This window comes from Crassostrea angulata, chromosome 9, assembly GCF_025612915.1.
Source record: "Crassostrea angulata isolate pt1a10 chromosome 9, ASM2561291v2, whole genome shotgun sequence".
Classification (NCBI taxonomy): Eukaryota; Metazoa; Mollusca; class Bivalvia; order Ostreida; family Ostreidae; genus Magallana; species Magallana angulata.
Window position 1 is genome coordinate 35,211,904 of NC_069119.1, and position 18,603 is coordinate 35,230,506.

At 32.9% G+C, this 18,603-nt stretch overlaps 2 protein-coding genes and 1 pseudogene across 2 annotated transcripts; 2 read left to right on the plus strand and 1 right to left on the minus strand.

Moving 5' to 3' along the window:
- The first annotated feature begins 3,262 nt into the window (after window positions 1–3,262).
- Window positions 3,263–3,856, plus strand: LOC128163767 (P2X purinoceptor 7-like). Its single transcript, XM_052827421.1, has 2 exons — window positions 3,263–3,450; window positions 3,593–3,856. The coding sequence occupies exons 1-2, from the start codon at window positions 3,310–3,312 to the stop codon at window positions 3,854–3,856; spliced, it is 405 nt and encodes a 134-aa protein (XP_052683381.1). The 5' UTR covers window positions 3,263–3,309.
- Window positions 3,756–9,361, minus strand: LOC128163768 (uncharacterized; annotated as a pseudogene).
- Window positions 9,362–12,089: 2,728 nt separating this feature from the next.
- Window positions 12,090–13,515, plus strand: LOC128162805 (latrophilin-like protein LAT-2; the record flags this gene model as incomplete). The annotated part of the gene is made up of 1 exon (XM_052826184.1): window positions 12,090–13,515. A coding segment is annotated over one exon (1,239 nt), but the record flags the coding sequence as incomplete, so codon positions are not given.
- Window positions 13,516–18,603: the final 5,088 nt, after the last annotated feature.

An 18,603-nucleotide genomic window follows, 5' to 3' on the forward strand; every position in this document is an offset into this window, starting at 1 on the left:
ATTCTGCTATTTCAATAAAAAGGAAGCAAATAATTACCCTAAAATAGAGTGGTCTGTTTTATTTTCTGTTACTAAAATTTTCAAAATTTGTAAAATACACATTGGCCACACTTGAGTACCTCTACGAAATTTTGCAGGCAGAAGCATTTATGCAATATCTCTCAGTTTTAAAAGTTTCAAAGAGGTACTCAAGTGTGGCCACATTCAAAATTGGGAAATACTGCAGTAAAATCTACAATTTTCAGCTATTTTTAACGATCATAGTATGTTTGATGATGCGCATGTGCTAAACGGTGGGGCCGAAGTGAAAAAATTTCATATGCATAGATGCAGAATGTTGTGCCCTACATTATAAGTAAATACAATTTGTATTGTTTCAAACTTGAGTTTTGTGAAAATTTTAAGGCACATTTTGATGCTTTGTGGCTCTAGCTCTTTTCTAAAATATTTTTTCCGCTGCCTGTCTTCAAAATAATCAGATTTAGTTAACGTATTTTTACGGGTCTTCTGTGATAAACATAACGTTATGTATAAAATTAGGCCTACTGTACAGTACTGAATATTTTACGTTATGACTTGAATCGGACTTCACATTGTTAAAGAATATTTGTATTAACATGTACAACTTAAAAACGACATAAATATTGATATAAAGACAAATTAATAACTAAGCTACATGCACATATAGCATTTCATTCTGGGCCTACACTTTACATGTGTTATTTGTACACTACAGTTTTGCCAGCATATGTGCACGCAATTTTTATTATTAATATGTATTTAAACGTATACTGCAGTAGCAGTAATATTGTTAGTTTGGTGTAATGCAAATAAATCCTTTACAAAATTCTGAAATTGGCTTACCAATATAAATCAAAGTACTGAAGTACTGAGAGCCGGGCTCTTTTAGTGTGTCTTTATGCATATTGTGTAGTAAAGACTGAATCTCTCTCTCTCTCTCTCTCTCTCTCTCTCTCTCTCTCTCTCTCTCTCTCTCTCTCTCTCATGCTTATAATGTCGGCAAAGCACCAGAGAGCGACCAAATTTTGTAAGCGGCTATAAACAAAAAATATGTCTGTCTAGTAGAAGTTAAAAAGTTCAACAGTTGCAGCCTTGAATTTTGCAACAAGCATTAGATATATTCAATCCCCATTTCTTCTTCGCGCAGCAAAGTAGTTCATGGAAATTCATGCGCATTGTATGAGTACAAAATGCATAGTAATGTTTTAAAAACACGTTATTAATAAGAAAACTAAAAAAGATAGACAATTCATTCGAAATTTAAAAAAACCAGAAACAAAATGCCAATAATTTTGACAAAACGTGGCTCTTTTTGTAACTATTTGGTATAGCGGAAGCTTTACCTTGACGCTGTTTGGTTTTTTGTTTACTTGTGCTATTTATAGTAACATTGGCGATTTGCCTGCCTATAGCCAGGACTCTGCTTTCAGCAGAGCCCGGCTAAAAACTAAAAGCTGCTGGGTCAAGAAAACGAGGCCGGGGCAGAGGAGGTAAACGCATGACGAGCAAGAGGGTTCGAGACATCCAGGATGTTATAAATGCCCGAAAGCAGAAACTACAGGTGTGACATAAAATAACTGTCTTAAAATTAACTGTCTCCAAGTCAAAGTATTTTGATTTTTACATACACCCAGTTTGAACAGTGTTTCTTCATTTTAGACATTCACAAATCCAAATTTAGTTCCCTTGTCAGTTTTCTTGAACATAAACTGAGAAAAAAATATTTTGGTGTGTATTAACAAGTAGTTATAACTCTTATGCTTTGTCACTTGAATTCAGTTAGGCCAAAAAAAAAAATGTGTAATTAGGGTAACGCTGATGAAAAAATTAGGTTAGGTAGGTTGGGATACAGATATAAAATCCTATTTTGAATATTTAAACATAGGTAATCACAGATTTAAAAGGTCACCGAGACAAGGCATCACCTTGACGAGACCACCTTTATCATATTATATGAAAATCATAGTTGATGATCTTGAATACACATGGATACTGTTTTGACACAATATCATATTACTATATCATATGTGAAAAAAATTGTATGATAATCATATGTTCATTTCATACCAGTACAGTATTATAAGATACAATATCAATCATATCACATAATACATCACAATACTCAAACATCTGATATTATATTATATAAACCAATATATTATACAATAAAGATATTATATATTATACAATATTGTATCATATGATATTATATATTGCAATAATATATTAAACAATAGTATGTGATAAAATAGTATGTACAATATTATATTACACAATATTGTATCATAATATACAATACTATACATAACAATATTCTGATTCATTATCACATCATAATGTACAAATAATTGATACAATATTATATTGTATCACATAACTTTTTACATTATAATATATGATATGATATGGTATCATATAAAATAATAGTGTACAGTATCATATAGTACTATAACACAAGAATCATGTTGGATCATTTAACAACAAACACATCTATCAAGCAGGTTTGAGTGAGGTAGGAGATTTTTTTTAGCATCCTTGATAATGGAGATGAGGTACTGCATCTAAAGCTTCCTCTGCAATTCATCTATATCATAGTTAAATCAACTATGCAAGCTATTATCTATGAAACGTGACCTGTGCCAAAAAGCGATGGCTCAGATTCAGCATTCAAGCCTGTCTAGTGCATCAGTATCATAAGCCGCAACATCCATATAAGTTTTTGTGAAGTTAGGACCACTAGTTACTTAAAAATTGCAATCAAAGGGCAACTGCACCAAAAACTTTAACCTGCTCAAAAACCTTAACCTCCTCCAGCATCTGCAATTCATGGCCCAGATTCAGCATCCAAGTCTTTCAAGTCCACAAGTAGGTCGACATGCATCATCCATACAAGGACAAGAAGTAACTTACTGATTCAGGACCTGCAACAAAAACAGGGTCCGGACGCCAACGCCGAGGGTATAGCATAAGCTCCTTCGTCTCTGTGAGCATAAAATGGGTTTTAATGGAAATGATATGAAAATCACAACCGAATAAAAAGAAACATCTAAAAATATTAGGATCGGGGCATTTTTGTAGATTAGGTCGGGTTACCCTAAACACTCAATACTTTTTTTTAAAGCCTTATTAAGAAGTTACGTTATTGAATATCATTAATTAGTTAGTTTTATTTGAATTTAGGAAACAGTTAGCAAGTTAACAGGTGAGAGTTGTCGTCAACTCATTGCGAAGCTCTGCGATAGGGATCCCTCTTTGGTATTTGATATTTTAGAAGAATCATCGGAGCAAATGTCAGGGCATGGAGGGTACCATCCTCCACCAGGTGATGCACCATCTTGGTGCACGTGTGGAAATTGTAGACAGATGCCTTCTGACATAGAGAGGGTATGCTGTCAACAAATCCCGGAGAACTGTTTTTCATTATTGCCAGTAAGAATAGATTAAATGTCTCCATAATACTACATGTATATGCAATGGCTAAATATTCATGAGATTACATCTACACCTTCTTCATGCATGAAAAGATTTATAGATTGTTCAAATATTGTAAATAATGTAACAATGATTTTAGGACTTTAGCATGTTGGTCCTAGATGAGGCAGTTCTTTCAATTGCCCAGAGATACAGGGAAGATGTTCTGGCAGTACCAAGGGACCAGGATGTCAACAGGGGGTATCGCCACACAGCCTACCGCCAGTTTATCTTGTGGCACTATGGTAGGTTAGGTGCAGGTAATAGGCGTGTTGTGCCCAGCTGCTGTGTGTGGCAAATAAGAGACAAATTCCCGGACAACTTTGGACAATACACAGGCTTTAAAGATGGACGTTTGGCCTAAAATGAACAAAATAATCATTATTTGTACCTGAATTAAAAGAAGATGAATAGTAACAAATTTTTGCAATTCATTATTATAAGAACACACAAATACATGTACACCACACAAACTTTGCATACCAGTATATCAGTTTGTCATTAGAAGATTTAGGATAGCTGGATGGTTGTGGTCATTTTTATATTGCATTAATCTCCTTTAGAATGAGAGCTTCATGTAAAGATTTAGGAAAATAAATAGATCTGAAGGGTTGTTACCGTATGTTGACCATACAGCCTCCTGATACATGTAGCTAGCTACATATATTACAATGAATGTTCCATTACTCCAAAATCATTAAAGACTACAAGCAATGCATTATCTATTTCCAACTATTATCATATATTTAAAAACTTAGGTATACACACACAGACACACATTTATATTTAGCAAATTAAATACAGGAAATAAGATATTGCACTTACATTTTGTATTGTGTCACAAATGAAAAAAATATCCAGCTGCATTTCAATTTGAAAAAGGAAGGTACTTCACTGAATTTTAAACTACACAGAAGTTAATTTATTCTGCAAATCGATCATCAGTGTTTCCAATTTTATGCACAGATCTTTTACTGAAATCTTGACTTCAGCTCTGTGGCAATTTTTTCAGTTGGTGGTGGTGGAATAGGTGCTAATGTACTTGACAGCCATCGGGGATCATCAGGCTCGAGGGGTACAACCCTGTTCATCCCAATATGATCCAACAGTCTTTTCCCCACTATTTCCACCATAAGCTGGGGTATATGGGGGTATCCCTTTCCTTCTTTCACAGGGTAATAGTACCACACTGAAGTCCTTTTGCTATAAATCCTCTGCTTTCTAATTAAAGTAAATAAACATTGAAAATGGGTCATATAATTCATGCATGTAAAAAATATATGTAACCATTGTGCCTTTAAAGTATCATGTACTTGTAAACTTCAAGAAAACTAAAACAGGTAATCCCCTTTGTTCAAATATATTACCTAATTTCTCCATTTTTGTTCAGCAAGACTGGTCTGTCAATGTGAATGTTGTAATCCAAAGCTGCCAGTCTGTTCCTAACCCTATATGCTGGTGGTTTGTGTGACTCTCTCTTAGAGGTGTACATAAGGATTAAACTTTGAAATGTTTCCAGTTCCGCTGTGCTTCTATAGAGTACATGTAAAATTACCATCAATATGCACTTACATGTAAAATTTAATTATGGTACTGGTTATTTGAATTGTGCAGAAATACAGTATGAAACAGCATACCGAAAATTTAAAAAATAAGGAATCTTGTTGAGTAATCTCTTGTTCATGATAATGCTCCTCAATGTTTCGTGGGTAAGACTACCCTTCTGAATGTATTCCTTAGACTCTCTATACTTGTGTTCCTCCAAATCATCATGCTCACAGCCATTTACACCACTAGTTGAATAGGGTAACACCCACTGATGTTCGTCAACAATGTGATGAAGAATGCCAAACCAAATTCCCTAGTATAAAGATAAATAGAAATACATGTACTAGTAAACAAAGAAATCAGTCATCAATGTTCTCTCAAAAACTTTGTTTGGGTTACTTTTGTTTCATTAAAAAAAAAACCTACAATAAATTCTTCGTATGTTTCAGCTTTCTTTGAAGAGTACCAAAAATGGTTGACAATGTCTTTAATCCAAGGCAGTAGGGGTCTGTTCCCTCTTTCCTGTCCTGCCTGTAAAATATTACATTTAGTTTTACATACTTGTACATATTTTGTTAAATGCTTAAAACATGTGTATGCAATTGTATCTGGTAATTGATCGGTAAATGCACACTGGTCATAAATAATATAAAATAAAATTTAGAACATACAGCTTAACCATAAATATAATTTTACATGTTTTCATCCTCAAGGTCAAAGGTCAAATGATTTTTTTTGAACAAGGTCAAATTAAGAGTTAACTACACTCACAGCCACCAACTTCTTTGTCAAATTCTTCGTACCATGCCATACATCATATGAATGCTTTATTTGGGGATAATTTTTCTCTGCAATGTAAAATTAGATAAAATACATGTACATGTTGTTTTTAATTGAAGTATAAATTTTGGACGCTAATATGCATGTAGATACTTTTTAAATATCTACTTACTCATAAGGGCAGATATCTGCAAGTGCTCATCAGTGATAACCTCTATCACCTGTATGTCATTTTGAAGAAGAAACTGTAGTCCTTTAACAAAACATGCCTTTTCAAGATTAGTACTTTTGCGATCAGTCATCCTTTTGTCCATTGTAATCACACAAAGAATCTGTTTTGTGCTGTTTTCCATGAACGTGTATGTGCAATATTGGGCATTATGGCCAGGACTATCCATTCGTCCATCTCCTATTCAAAAAATAAAACACAACTATGATGTTATACATGAACTTAACTTTTAATAGGCGTACATGTAGTTGGTGAAAATAGATGAAAACAAGATATCTGTGAGCCAAGGCTCACTAGTACCATATAATATCCCCGCTCTGAAGTAAATAAACAAAATAAGCTAAGTCGACATTTAACACGAAATTGATGTCCAATTAGAACAAAACAAGATCCCAATTATGGCATGCCTAAACAAGCGGGTTAAAATTTCAAGCATCTGCAATAAATTATTACCGAGAAAAATGCAACAAAATTTTTTGTTACGGATGAACAGCACAACACACTTGGGTAAAACACTATACCCACTTTTTTTTGGGAGGGTGTATAATAAAGATTTGCATTACATATGTATGGGTGCATATTGAACAATTACCAAGAATGGCAATATTCCTTCCTCGAAAGTTTGCAAGTATATTCTCCTGATGATTGCACCAATACTCATCCACAGCTGGGATTAAATAGGTCTTTTGTATCTTGCTAAATGTAGTGGCACATAGAAATGGCAGTCGCAAAAATTTCGCAAAATGTGCAATTTTCTGATAATTATTGCCTGACAGTAATATGCTGGCTGCTGAGAGGAGATCTCCTGCATGGAGACGTTTGTTTAGTAGAGGCTGTGAGCACCATGAATGAATTTTGTGACCATTCATACATTTCTGAAATTAAAAAAAGAACTAGTAAGTAATTATTGCCATGTAAAACCTTTTTTTTCAAGTTCAAGCTTGTTTAATCTTTTCTTTAAAAGCTAATGACCTGCCAAGAAAGTGACCGACACACAAACAGGCACACCAACATACAGGATCATTCCATTACAAATGTACCAGTATTATAATATTTGATGCACTAACCTAATTAGATCATGTTAATAACTGATGTACCTTTAATTACAGGTACGTACTATGCAATTACAATGATTTCAGATTATTACCAGCAGAAATGAAATACCAAACACAACATGTGGTATTTGAAATCTTTGCAAAACTGATGTCCCAGAATTTTTTTTTTATTACAACCAACCAAGTTTGTAAATTTCTAAATTTAGAGTTGTAGTGGCAACTCCAATATGAGATCCCTTATTTTGGATAAAGTTACTGTAAAGATGATAAACTTGATTATTATATACCCTTCATATAAAAGGTAAAAATAACAAATCTATCCTTGTTTATCTTTTGAACAAAACCATGGGCTAAAGTAAAGATGTTTAACTGTGTACTATGTCATCAGTTTTTAAGAGGAGTGATATGGATTCAGAAAACCGCAGTGTGGTGGTCTGAAAAAATAGGATCACACTCAGCAAAAACAGCATAAAAAAAAATGTATGTGTATTTTTAAAATAAATTATTTCATTTCTCTTGATCATGCATCTGTTCATTAGACATCTGTTCTTACCCAATGAATGTAAAGAGCTGAACCCACACACTCTGTAGACAGCTCAACTCTGGATAAACAACCCTCTGAGGTACAAGTCATGGGCACCACAGTGTTTGCCAGGGATAATAGCTGGTCTTCAAAAACCATAAAAACATTCTGTATGGCATCATTGATATCATTTGCTGAAGTTATATGGTTTACGCCTTGTCCTACATTAAACAACTCTGGATTGAATTCTTCATCAGACTCCTCCTCACTGTCTGAGGATTCATCCTTGTCTGAACTGACATCCTCGAGCTCATCCCTAAAAAACATTAGACACTTCACCAATGATACATCTATACATGTATATCAAGAGAAAATTAGAACTTAAAATTTAACTAACATTAACCAATTAAACTGAATTATAAAACTAATACTGATGTATGTTTGACTTATATTATAACTCCACTGCTTGTAAATCAAAGCATAAATTGCAGTTAGGCATGTAAGTAAAACTCCTTTTGGTTTTGTAGTTGTACATTGATATACTTTCAGAACCCTTAATCACTGTCAAGTAACACACTGCTTGTGTGTGCTATAGATTTACTTTAGATTGATTGTGATGCTTGGTTCATAGTCTTCGTCTGATGAATCTTCTTCTTGAAAATCAGGTTCAGACATGTCAATGGTGATTCTATTAATGAGTTTACCCGTAATCAGTTTAATATACAAATATACATGACAACAAATGATGTAACAATACAAAAATAAATAACTTATTTCATGAAAACAGATTACATAACTCCACAAAAGCATTTGAGATAAATCTGGTAATAAAAATAAATCTTATTCTGCTTTTTTAATCCTTGCAGATTTTGTACAAAAATTACCCTAACATGTACATGTATAATGTATTTGAATTATAACTTTAATAAACAGTAATTCTAACTTACGAAAAGGGGTCCACAAAACTACTTCCAAGATTGATTTTCTTTGATGTACACTCCTTCGAATTGATGTCTAAAGTATGTTCAAGTTCTGAGTCTGATGCTCCCATCTCTTCAACCCCTGACATGCAGCCAAAAGACTCACTTGGAAGAAAAGATTTATCATTGATTATTCATATGAAACTACATGTATTCATAACATCAACAATTAAGCATGCATCTAGAATACATACATCATTGTTGTTCATCTCTGTATTTTAGTTGTGTGTGTATATATATGCATGTTTTACATCAGCATAAAGTTATATATAATTGGGTTACATGTACAATATGTGCTTGCTCAAAATATGTTTCCAAAATTAGGAAAAGAAAATATTATAAATTAATATTGCATTCAGAGATATGTGCCTCTTCTGACATGCAAAATATTTTTGAGATATATTACAAGTAGTAAATCTTATTCATTTTATGAGAGAGAGAGAGAGAGAGAGAGAGAGAGAGAGAGAGAGAGAGAGAGAGATTTTCACAGTGATGTGCACTTACTTGTTCACTGGATCTGTTAGAGTGTGCAAGGGATCAGTTCCAGGAGTTGATGTTAGTTAAGGGTCGAATTTTGATGGTTGGATTGGTCCAGGTCGGAAAGGTGTAACATTACCGCCAACAGTGTTAAAACATGGCGATACACTTGGATCAATTGGACGGACGGGCTTCGTAGATTCATAACTAAGCAAAAAAATATTTTTCTGTACACAATTAAGAGAGTTTATTTTGAATGGTTAAAACGATTTACTTTGATTTTGCCGTGTCTTGAAAATGTTTTACAGCCGGAGTCGAGGCAATAACACGTAACCCCTTATGGGGCCCCATTAAAACGACTTTAAAATTTATCTTTGGTTATGCCTACAGATTTTACGTAATCCTTGAAAATAAAGTTTTATATGAAATACTGAAATAAACAAAGATCGTATGTTTGCATTGATTTCTTTGTACATACTTTAAATACTTTTTAAAATAAACTCACTGGTTCAGAGGAAATCGTGCTGTTTCCATGTGGGTTTTTCCCTCTAGCGTCTCCCGAAGTTCGTTCCAACGATCTATTTCACAACCGATATAGATTCGTGTTTTGTTTATGTTAGATAAAACATCTTTCCTTCGTCTTTTCTTTTCCGATTCGCTTAAAATCGCCCTCCTACCTCTACTTTTTTTCTCACCGCCCTCCATTGTGCGCGGAGAACTTCAGATTTTCTGAGGTCATGCGCCAGGTCATGATAAATGGGGCGGAGCTACATACAATTTTTGTACAGGACGACAAAAATTCCGAAAATGTTTTTTCGGGACATACTTAAAATTCCGACGGTCACAAAACAATGTTTATACACTAAAATTTCCCTTTTCCCTTCAAGAAAAAGGCGATTGCGATCATATAAGAACGTTTTTTATTGGTGGCAAAAATACAGCTCATATTGCTTTAAGTTCGAGACCCACAAATGGTCTCCATATATCCTTGATAAATATAATATCTTCCTTTCAATCTCTCTTTAATTTTTCAAAAATAACGCATCACGTCTCTGTTCCATTTGTCCCTCCTGAAAGTATTTTGCCACTTATTTACTCCGAATATTCTAGAAAGTACAAACAGGTCTCATGCCCAAGTTATTTAGATCCGGACATTCAGCGAGCATGTAGTGCTGCATATGTTAGACCGTATGGAGGTTACAGAAATATATTCTGTTATGTTTGCGATTTTTACGAGTATTTTAAGTATCATTCATTTAAAGAGAAAATTATTGACACATGTAATGCAAACTTTAATGATTTAGGAAGTTTTCTTTCAATTCAAAATGCTTGCATGAAGAACCCATCGACCATTGTCACATATCCTTTCAAAAATATTTATTGTTATATATGCAGTACGAACAGAGACTTCACGAGAAATTTCAATGATATGGATTCTTCTTCGATATGGCACTCTACAGAAAGTTTCACTTTTTCTGTTCATGAATTGTCTAGAAAAACTTTTATCTGGGAACATCATTATTTATTTTATAACATAACGTTTAACTTAGATATTATAATGGAACAAATTAATAATGTCAGTTTGATTGACGTGGAACAAAAACATAGAAGCAAATCTCCTTACAACATTACGGATATCGTTTTCAAATTAGCCGCTGTGTTTCCGGATAGGATTTACAACAGGGACATTCTTCCGATATATATTCAAAATCATCCCCCTATGGAGTGCAATAACGAGTTGTCGTGTATTTTTGAGGGGCAATGTGATTGCTGTCTCGACACAGCTTTTACTCATCCGGTTAGCTGTCTTGCAAATTTTGCCGAGGGGATAAAAACTGAATCAGTTCCTATGGTTGTCAGCGACTGTCTTAATTTTACATCTTTCCATTCTGAAGATTTACACTCTAACATTCGACACCTTTGCATAACAAACACCGGCCCTTTCCAATCAATCCCTGTTCAATCCAAAAATGTAACATTTAAAAATGTGTTTTGTTTCCTTTGTAATAGTAAATTTACAGAAAGAAACGGTCAGATAGTCATGGAGGACTACCATATTGTTCCTTTTATAATTGTATGTAGTTCAATATTACCGTATCACTACACGACAAACTTTTTTCAAATTCTTGAAATAGCAATGACATTACACTGTAATATTGCCTTAGATTTGCGTCAAATACCGGTATGCTACAAAATACATGATGGAAAAACACGATGTCTTTCGTCTTTACCTAGAGAAAACGACAACCATTGGGCCTGCAGAGATACAAGCATGAGTTCTTTTACATGGATACAAAGCTTAAAATGGGACTTCTGTTTTGACTGTGCGCTCAAAAGACCAGTTCCTGTACAGATCAACCAATGCTATGATTCCAGAGACTTAGAGGCGTGCAATCTGCTTCCCGTGGTCACAAACCATCCACTGGTATCGCCTTACAAAAATATTTACTGTGCATCTTGTGCTTTGAATTGTTCTAACTGTTTTGGTAGAATAACACAGCCACAGCCCGAAATGTGCAAAATACCGAAAGGAGAGGGCTACAGTAAAATAGAAGAAAACTACAGGGACTTGTTTCTCCCAACAGTTTTCCAATTAAATCAACGTATTAAAGGACCGTTAACAGAGGTATCATCGGTTTTGTTCTCTTACATCTTAAAAAAAATCACTATATGATAGTCATTTTATTCATAAAATTTTTTTTTGTTTCAGTCCTTAAGTTATGGATGTTATCCGGGAAGGGTCTTAATTGACGCCAATTGTGAACTTCTCCTTCCTGTTGCAGAGAACCTAAAATATGTATTGACATTTCTGGTTGATGTCAAAGTGATCTCAGAAGATAACCCGGCTACATGGACATTGGCTTTACGGGACTCGACAAAATCACAAATGCAAGCATATTTCGGAAAAGACATCATTTCATTTTTCTTCCTTCCAATTGATTTGTTAGAAGACCAAATTACGTATTTTTCCTGTTACTTGCATATAGAAGTAATCTGTACGCAATGTAGTTGAGCACAATTTTACGAAAATTTCTGAGGCTCTACACTTTTCTGGCATTATCTTTAATCACACTACTTATGAGATAAAAGGGATCAAATTGGTAACAACTAAACATGCTATAGAAAGAGCCTTAAATGTAAACGAAAAATGGTTTTTGGATGAATACAATCGGTTTTTGGAACACGCACGAATAAATTATGAAAGTACAATCGCAGCAATAGATATGATTCACGTGTCCAGCCTTCTCTTTTGTCGCCACCAAATACTATCTGATAATTTTGGCGAAGATTTTGTTTTCAGCACATTTCAGATTACTCATATTTCATCAGAATTATCATATGGTATTGGCGAGTTCGTTTTGCATTTCAATGGTAGGGTAGGGGTTTGTGAAGGTAAACCTTTTTTAAACCTTTTAAGTCAACACCTTAAACTGATGACTATGGTGTTTAATTGTTGTAGCATGTTTTTTCTATTCTTTCTTTTCTTGACCTACATGGTATTTCGAACATTGCAAACCTTACCTGGTCTTATTCTGATGAATGTCGTGATATCTTTGTTTTTTACACAACTTGTCTTTACCATTTCAAATCTTCTGGAAGTTCGTACATCAACTTGCATAATCATCGGAGTTCTTCTTCATTACTTTTGGCTAACCCTTTCTTGCAGTCAGTTCACCTGCTGTTTACATATGTGTCGAGTTTTTGGGTTGTTCAGTACATCCCAATTAAGATTTTCCATGAAAACATTCTATAATTATGTTGTTTTTACTCATTCAGTCCCAATGTTACTTGTAGGATTGTCGATTGTGACAAACATTTACAGAAACAACCATATTGGTTACGGAATGACCGTGTGTTTTGTAGAAGATACTTATTCAAATCTGCTATCATTTATAATACCTGTTGCGACTTCTTGCCTGGTAAACATCGTTCTATATGTTTCTACTGTTTGTACAATCATTTGTCGAAAACATATTCAAAAGTCTAAAGAGGACACATCCTATATCATAATTTCTCTTAAGCTGTTTTCAGTTACAGGAGGTATTTTTGTTTTCACAATTATTGACGCCTTCCTACATCTATCGGTTTTTTCCTTCATTACATCCATAATGACGTCCTTGCAAGGAGTCTTTATTTTCATTAGTTTCTTCACATCCCATCATGTTCTCTCTTTATTTCAAAAACAATGGAAAAGAAATAATACGAATTCTTCTTTGAAACCAAATAGCTCTACTGCGAACTAATTGTATGTTACAAGTAGTGATTATACCAATCACAATCAGGTACTCTTAACGGCGCTGTATTCAAAACCCGGCTGGGTATAACTTACAATTCTATAAAACGTGATCGTGTGTGACGTAGTAGAGTAGAGCCATTTTCCCAGGTGTGCGGTTGTGTTGCAAGTGGGGCGCACGGTTTATCTACTAGCATGCCTATGTACATAGCTGCTTGACTTACTTCATAACACCGGCACAGACCGTGATGAATAATATACAGTGCATTCGATATGTATTCTTGTAATTGTTGTATATAAAGTTTAACTTTACCCTTATTCTAAATTTAGCTAGGCTAGCATTCACAAACCTCACCTGTGTTGTTCACTCCAGTGTGACAGTGGCGAGAAAGTTAAGATACACCATTCTTATTTCTATTGATAACTTTAAACGTCTTTGTATTTGTATTTTTTGTCTTTTGAGAGAGAGAGAGAGAGGGAGAGAGAGACAGAGAGAGAGAGAGAAATTGTTAAGAAGGGAATTTAATTTGGGGAGTTTAAATTGAAGCTTTTAGTTTTTGAACGAGAGTGAGTGAGTAAGTGAGGATCAAAAAAGAGTTGAAAATTGTAAATATTTTCTAATGATTTTTTTTCATGTTATAAATTCAGTAATTGAAACTGTCTTCAGTGTTATTTTGAGATCACGGTAAAAGTAATATATAGTGAATGAAAAGATAACAGGATACACATTTACGATAGTTGTTTTCCATCTTGCTAAAGTTTGATTATTTGAAGAGTTATTCTAAACATAAATATCCTTTTTCTAATATACTGGTAACGTTGAATCTACAAAACTATGTTTATTGTACATTGTATTTTAATGTTTCCAAGCACATGTCATCTAGCTGAAATTTGCTATGTTATTGGTTGTTGTTTTTTTTTTTTTTTGTTGCTTTATTTATTGTTTAAATTAGGTAAAAACGCTTTAAAGTGCGTATTGCTCAATTTCGCTGAAAGCTATTTAAGAATTGTTCCATATATTCTTCTTTAATTTTCACGCCTTACATAAAGAACATTGGTGTATAATTATTGTTTATATCAATGTGTTGTCATATTAAGGCTTGCCAAGTTTCTAGGTATGTGATTTTAATATATATGATTCACAATTATCCTTTGACTGAAGAAACTTTATATCTGACGATTTTGGTTAACATTTATATCTGTCGTGCATCTGTAAGCAGATGGCTTGAATATTTAGTTGTGTATTACAAATTTATGTTATTGTAAAAATGTAATGTTCTTTGATAAAAACATCTTAAATTAGTTTTTTGTGTTTAATTATACAATACGAGCATATATTCAATCTACATCACTTAAAACAATTATTAAAAAAACATGATACGTTATAACTTTATTTTCTCTTTATTTTCATTAGTTTCTTCACATCCCATCATGTTCTCTCTTTATTTCAAAAACAATGGAAAAGAAATAATACGAATTCTTCTTTGAAACCAAATAGCTCTACTGCGAACTAATTGTATGTTACAAGTATTGATTATAACAATCACAATCAGGTACTCTTAACGGCGCTGTATTAAAAAAACCCGGCTGGGTATAACCTACAATTCTATTAAACGTGATCGTGTGTGACGTAGAAGAGTCAAGCCATTTTCTCAGGTGTGCGGTTGTGTTGCAAGTGGGGCGCACGGTTTATCTACTAGCATGTCTATGTACATCGCTGCTTGACTTACTTCATAACACCGGCACGGAAAACAGACCGTGGTGAATAATATACAGTGCATTCGATATGTATTATTGTTTTTTTTTTGTATATAATTTTAAACTTTAACCGAATTCTAAATTTAGCTACGCTAGTATTCACAAACTTTACCTGTTTTCTTTACTCAAGTGTGACAGTGGAGAGAAAGTTTAGATACACCATTCTTGTTTCTAACTTTAAACGTCTTTTGTATTTGTATTTTTTGTCTCCTTTTAAACGTATTTTTCTACTGTGGAAATTTTTTTTGGTAAAATGAATTAAACGTGTTGAGCTGAAGTAGGTTTCCGGAAATGGAGGCCATATTGGTTTAAACTGTGTTTACATGTTACTATGCATATGGATTTTATTTAATGTAGACAGCTATCAGATATTATATACTATAGTAATATAATGTTATATGTAATTGTTGCCTACATGGATTTATATACTGTGCGTATACAGTTGAGAGAGAGAAGAGAGAGAGAGAGAGAGAGAGAGAGAGAGAGAGAGTAATTGTTAAGAAGGGAATTTAATTTTGGGGTTTGAATTGAAGCTATAAGTTTTTGAACGAGAGTGAGTGAGTAAGCGAGGATCAAAAATGAATTGAAAATTGTAAATATTTTCTACTGATTTTTTTTCATGTTATACATTCAGTAATTGAAACTGTCTTCAGTGTTATTTTGAGATCACGGTAGAAGTAATATATAGTGAATGAAAAGATAACAGGATACAAATCTGCGATAGTTTTTTTTTTCCATCTTGCTAAAGTTTGATTTTTTGAAGAGTTATTCTAAACATAAATATCCTTTTTCTAATATACTGGTAACGTTGAATCTACAAAACTATGTGTATTGTACATTGTATTTTAATGTTTCCAAGCACATGTCATTTCGCTGAAATTTGCTATGTTATTGGGATTTTTGTTGTTGCTTTATTTATTGTTTAAATTTGGTAAAAACGCTTTAAAGTGCGTATTGCTCAATTTCGCTGAAAGCTATTTAAGAATTGTTCCATATATTCTTCTTTAATTTCCACGCTTTAGATAAAGAACATTGGTGTATAATTATTGTTTATATCAATTTGCTGTCATATTAATGCTTGCCAAGTTTCTAGGTATGTGATTTTAATATATATGATTCACAATTATCCTTTGACTGAAGAAACTTTATATCTAACGATTTTGGTTTACATTTATATCTGTTGTGCATCTGTAAGCAGATGGCTTGAATATTTAGTTGTGTATTACAAATTTATGTTATTGTAAAAATGTGATGTTCTTTGATAAAAACATCTTAAATTAGTTTTTTGTGTTTAATTATACAATACAATCATATATTCAATCTACATCACTTAAAACAATTATTAAAAAAACATGATACGTTATAACTGAGTCTGTTCAAATCAAACTCCACTCTGGTAAAATACCATGACTGTTACACCATTGCGGTAGTCGAAGAACCTTAATATTTCTAATAGCATTGAACATATAAAGATCATTTAATTTTAATTTTTAAAGATAAAAGAGTGAAGGCTTAACCCCAAAAACACATATATTAAAAATGTAGTTTTATCAATATTCGTTAAATACCATTGTTCGTGGTATTTCGTTACATATATCCATGAGGCTGTAAATTTCATTGAAATAACAAAATTTGATTCGTACGAATATTACTGAAACCACAGTACTATTTACCTCAATACAGTTTACAGTTAGAATATTACACTTACAACTTCTCAATTCTATGAAACTACATGTGCACTCAAATGAAATGGTAAAATATAGTTTTTGTAAAAGTGAAGGAAAGTGGTATATAACAGGAAAACTGCAAAATCTCTATTATATGAAAAAGACTGTCATTCGATCGTAACATCTGACACATGCATTAAGTATTTCAATGCCACAAAGGGCGATTGGTCATTTCAAGTAAAACCTTACAGAGAATTTGCGTTGCTAAATCAGATTAAAGGCATTGAGTGTTTAACTATGATTTTCAATTTTTAAAAATGATTTAAATGTAATGCCGAGGTCCTGATGAAAGCTTAAATCATATTGAATTCAATATTTACAGCTGTGTTTGAGGAAATAAGTAGATGCCATTTGTCAGACTTATGTGATATAATGTTATACATCTGCCTGAGAAAAAAAATCCTTTGTCAGCTATTTATTTCCGTCAAAAGCGGAAAACAGATAAAGTTTATCACTCTATTTTTATAATGGAAATATTTAAACGTTTTTCGGCGATTAAACTGTAAACTTCCCTAGACTGCATAGTATTATGTACATTTATGATATAGTACATTATTTTAGTGGTATTGGTAAAATATAAAACCAACGAAAAATTAAAAAATATATATATGAGCAGGCACATTGTCAACATCTGTTTTCAAATATCAATTTTAATTTCCTAGTTTTATTTTTGTTTAGCTGCAATTTTTATATAATATGCTTAGTGAATGAATATTTATATTTCTAAAATCTTATGCTAAAAGATAAACAATCATTCACTTTTAAGGATTTTAGAATTGTCAATTGGATTTTTTCAAGGGGCAAAAAAAAATCTTTAAGCAAGTCCATAGAGGTGGCTTAAAGGTGGCTTAAAGGCTATACAATCTTTAAGCCACCTTTAAGTCACCTTTAAGCTGAGTTTATAGGACCTTAATGTCCAAACCTCTTTAAGTCACCTTTAAGCCATCTTTAAGCCACCTTTAAGCATCTTTAAGTGGCATTTACGCTCCTTTTAAGTTGTCTTTACACCATCTTTAAGTTCCCTTAAAGTCAAGTTTTATCAAACTGAACAATAAAAACGTATATTACATGCAAAAGCTCTTTTATAGAGATGGGAGGGGGTGATCCGAGTGATGACAAATTTTCAGGTAGGGGGTTGTTCTAGGCGGTTTTAATTGTAATTAATTAAACACAGATCGCTATCATCAACTTCGCTCCGATAGACACAGATTGCCGTTATAAAATTCTTTATAATTTTTTTTGGTTTCAAAATTATTGAAGGGGTGAGCGCAGTATCTGTATTTAAATCTGTGCATGAAATTATATTAAAGTATGCTTGTTTCCTATTATAAATTAATCGGTGAAATCTCTCTCTCTCTCTCTCTCTCTCTCTCTCTCTCTCTCTCTCTCTCTCTCTCTCTCTTTCTTTCTCTCTCACTTAGTTCATCCGGATTAAACAAAATATAGAAAATGAACCAAAAATGCTTGATTTAATTTAAAAATCGGTTAAAGGTATGTCTTTTTTTCAAATTTAATTAATTCTAGGTCTTATTATAGCTCTGCTAGATACATGTTATTTGAAATTTGTTCAAGTACAAAATACACATTCATTACATTAATTCAATATCCACTAATATATAGGACATAAAAACCGTTTGTATTATGTATGTTGAGGGTATGAATTTTTTTTTCATTTTATTTTCTAGAACAAACACTGTGTTTAATACCTTTTTTATCATAAAGTTGATACTTTTTGTTTGTAAATTAAGCACAATTTTGAATTCAATTTTTTTATAGCTTAAAGATGGCTTAAAGATGGCT

Coding starts and splice junctions, on each gene's coding strand:
- LOC128163767 (XM_052827421.1), top strand. CDS start 3,310: ATGTCAGGGCATGGAGGGTACCATCCTCCACCAGGTGATGCACCATCT. Junction 3,451..3,592: donor ACTGTTTTTCATTATTGCCA/GTAAGAATAGAT, acceptor CAATGATTTTAG/GACTTTAGCATGTTGGTCCT.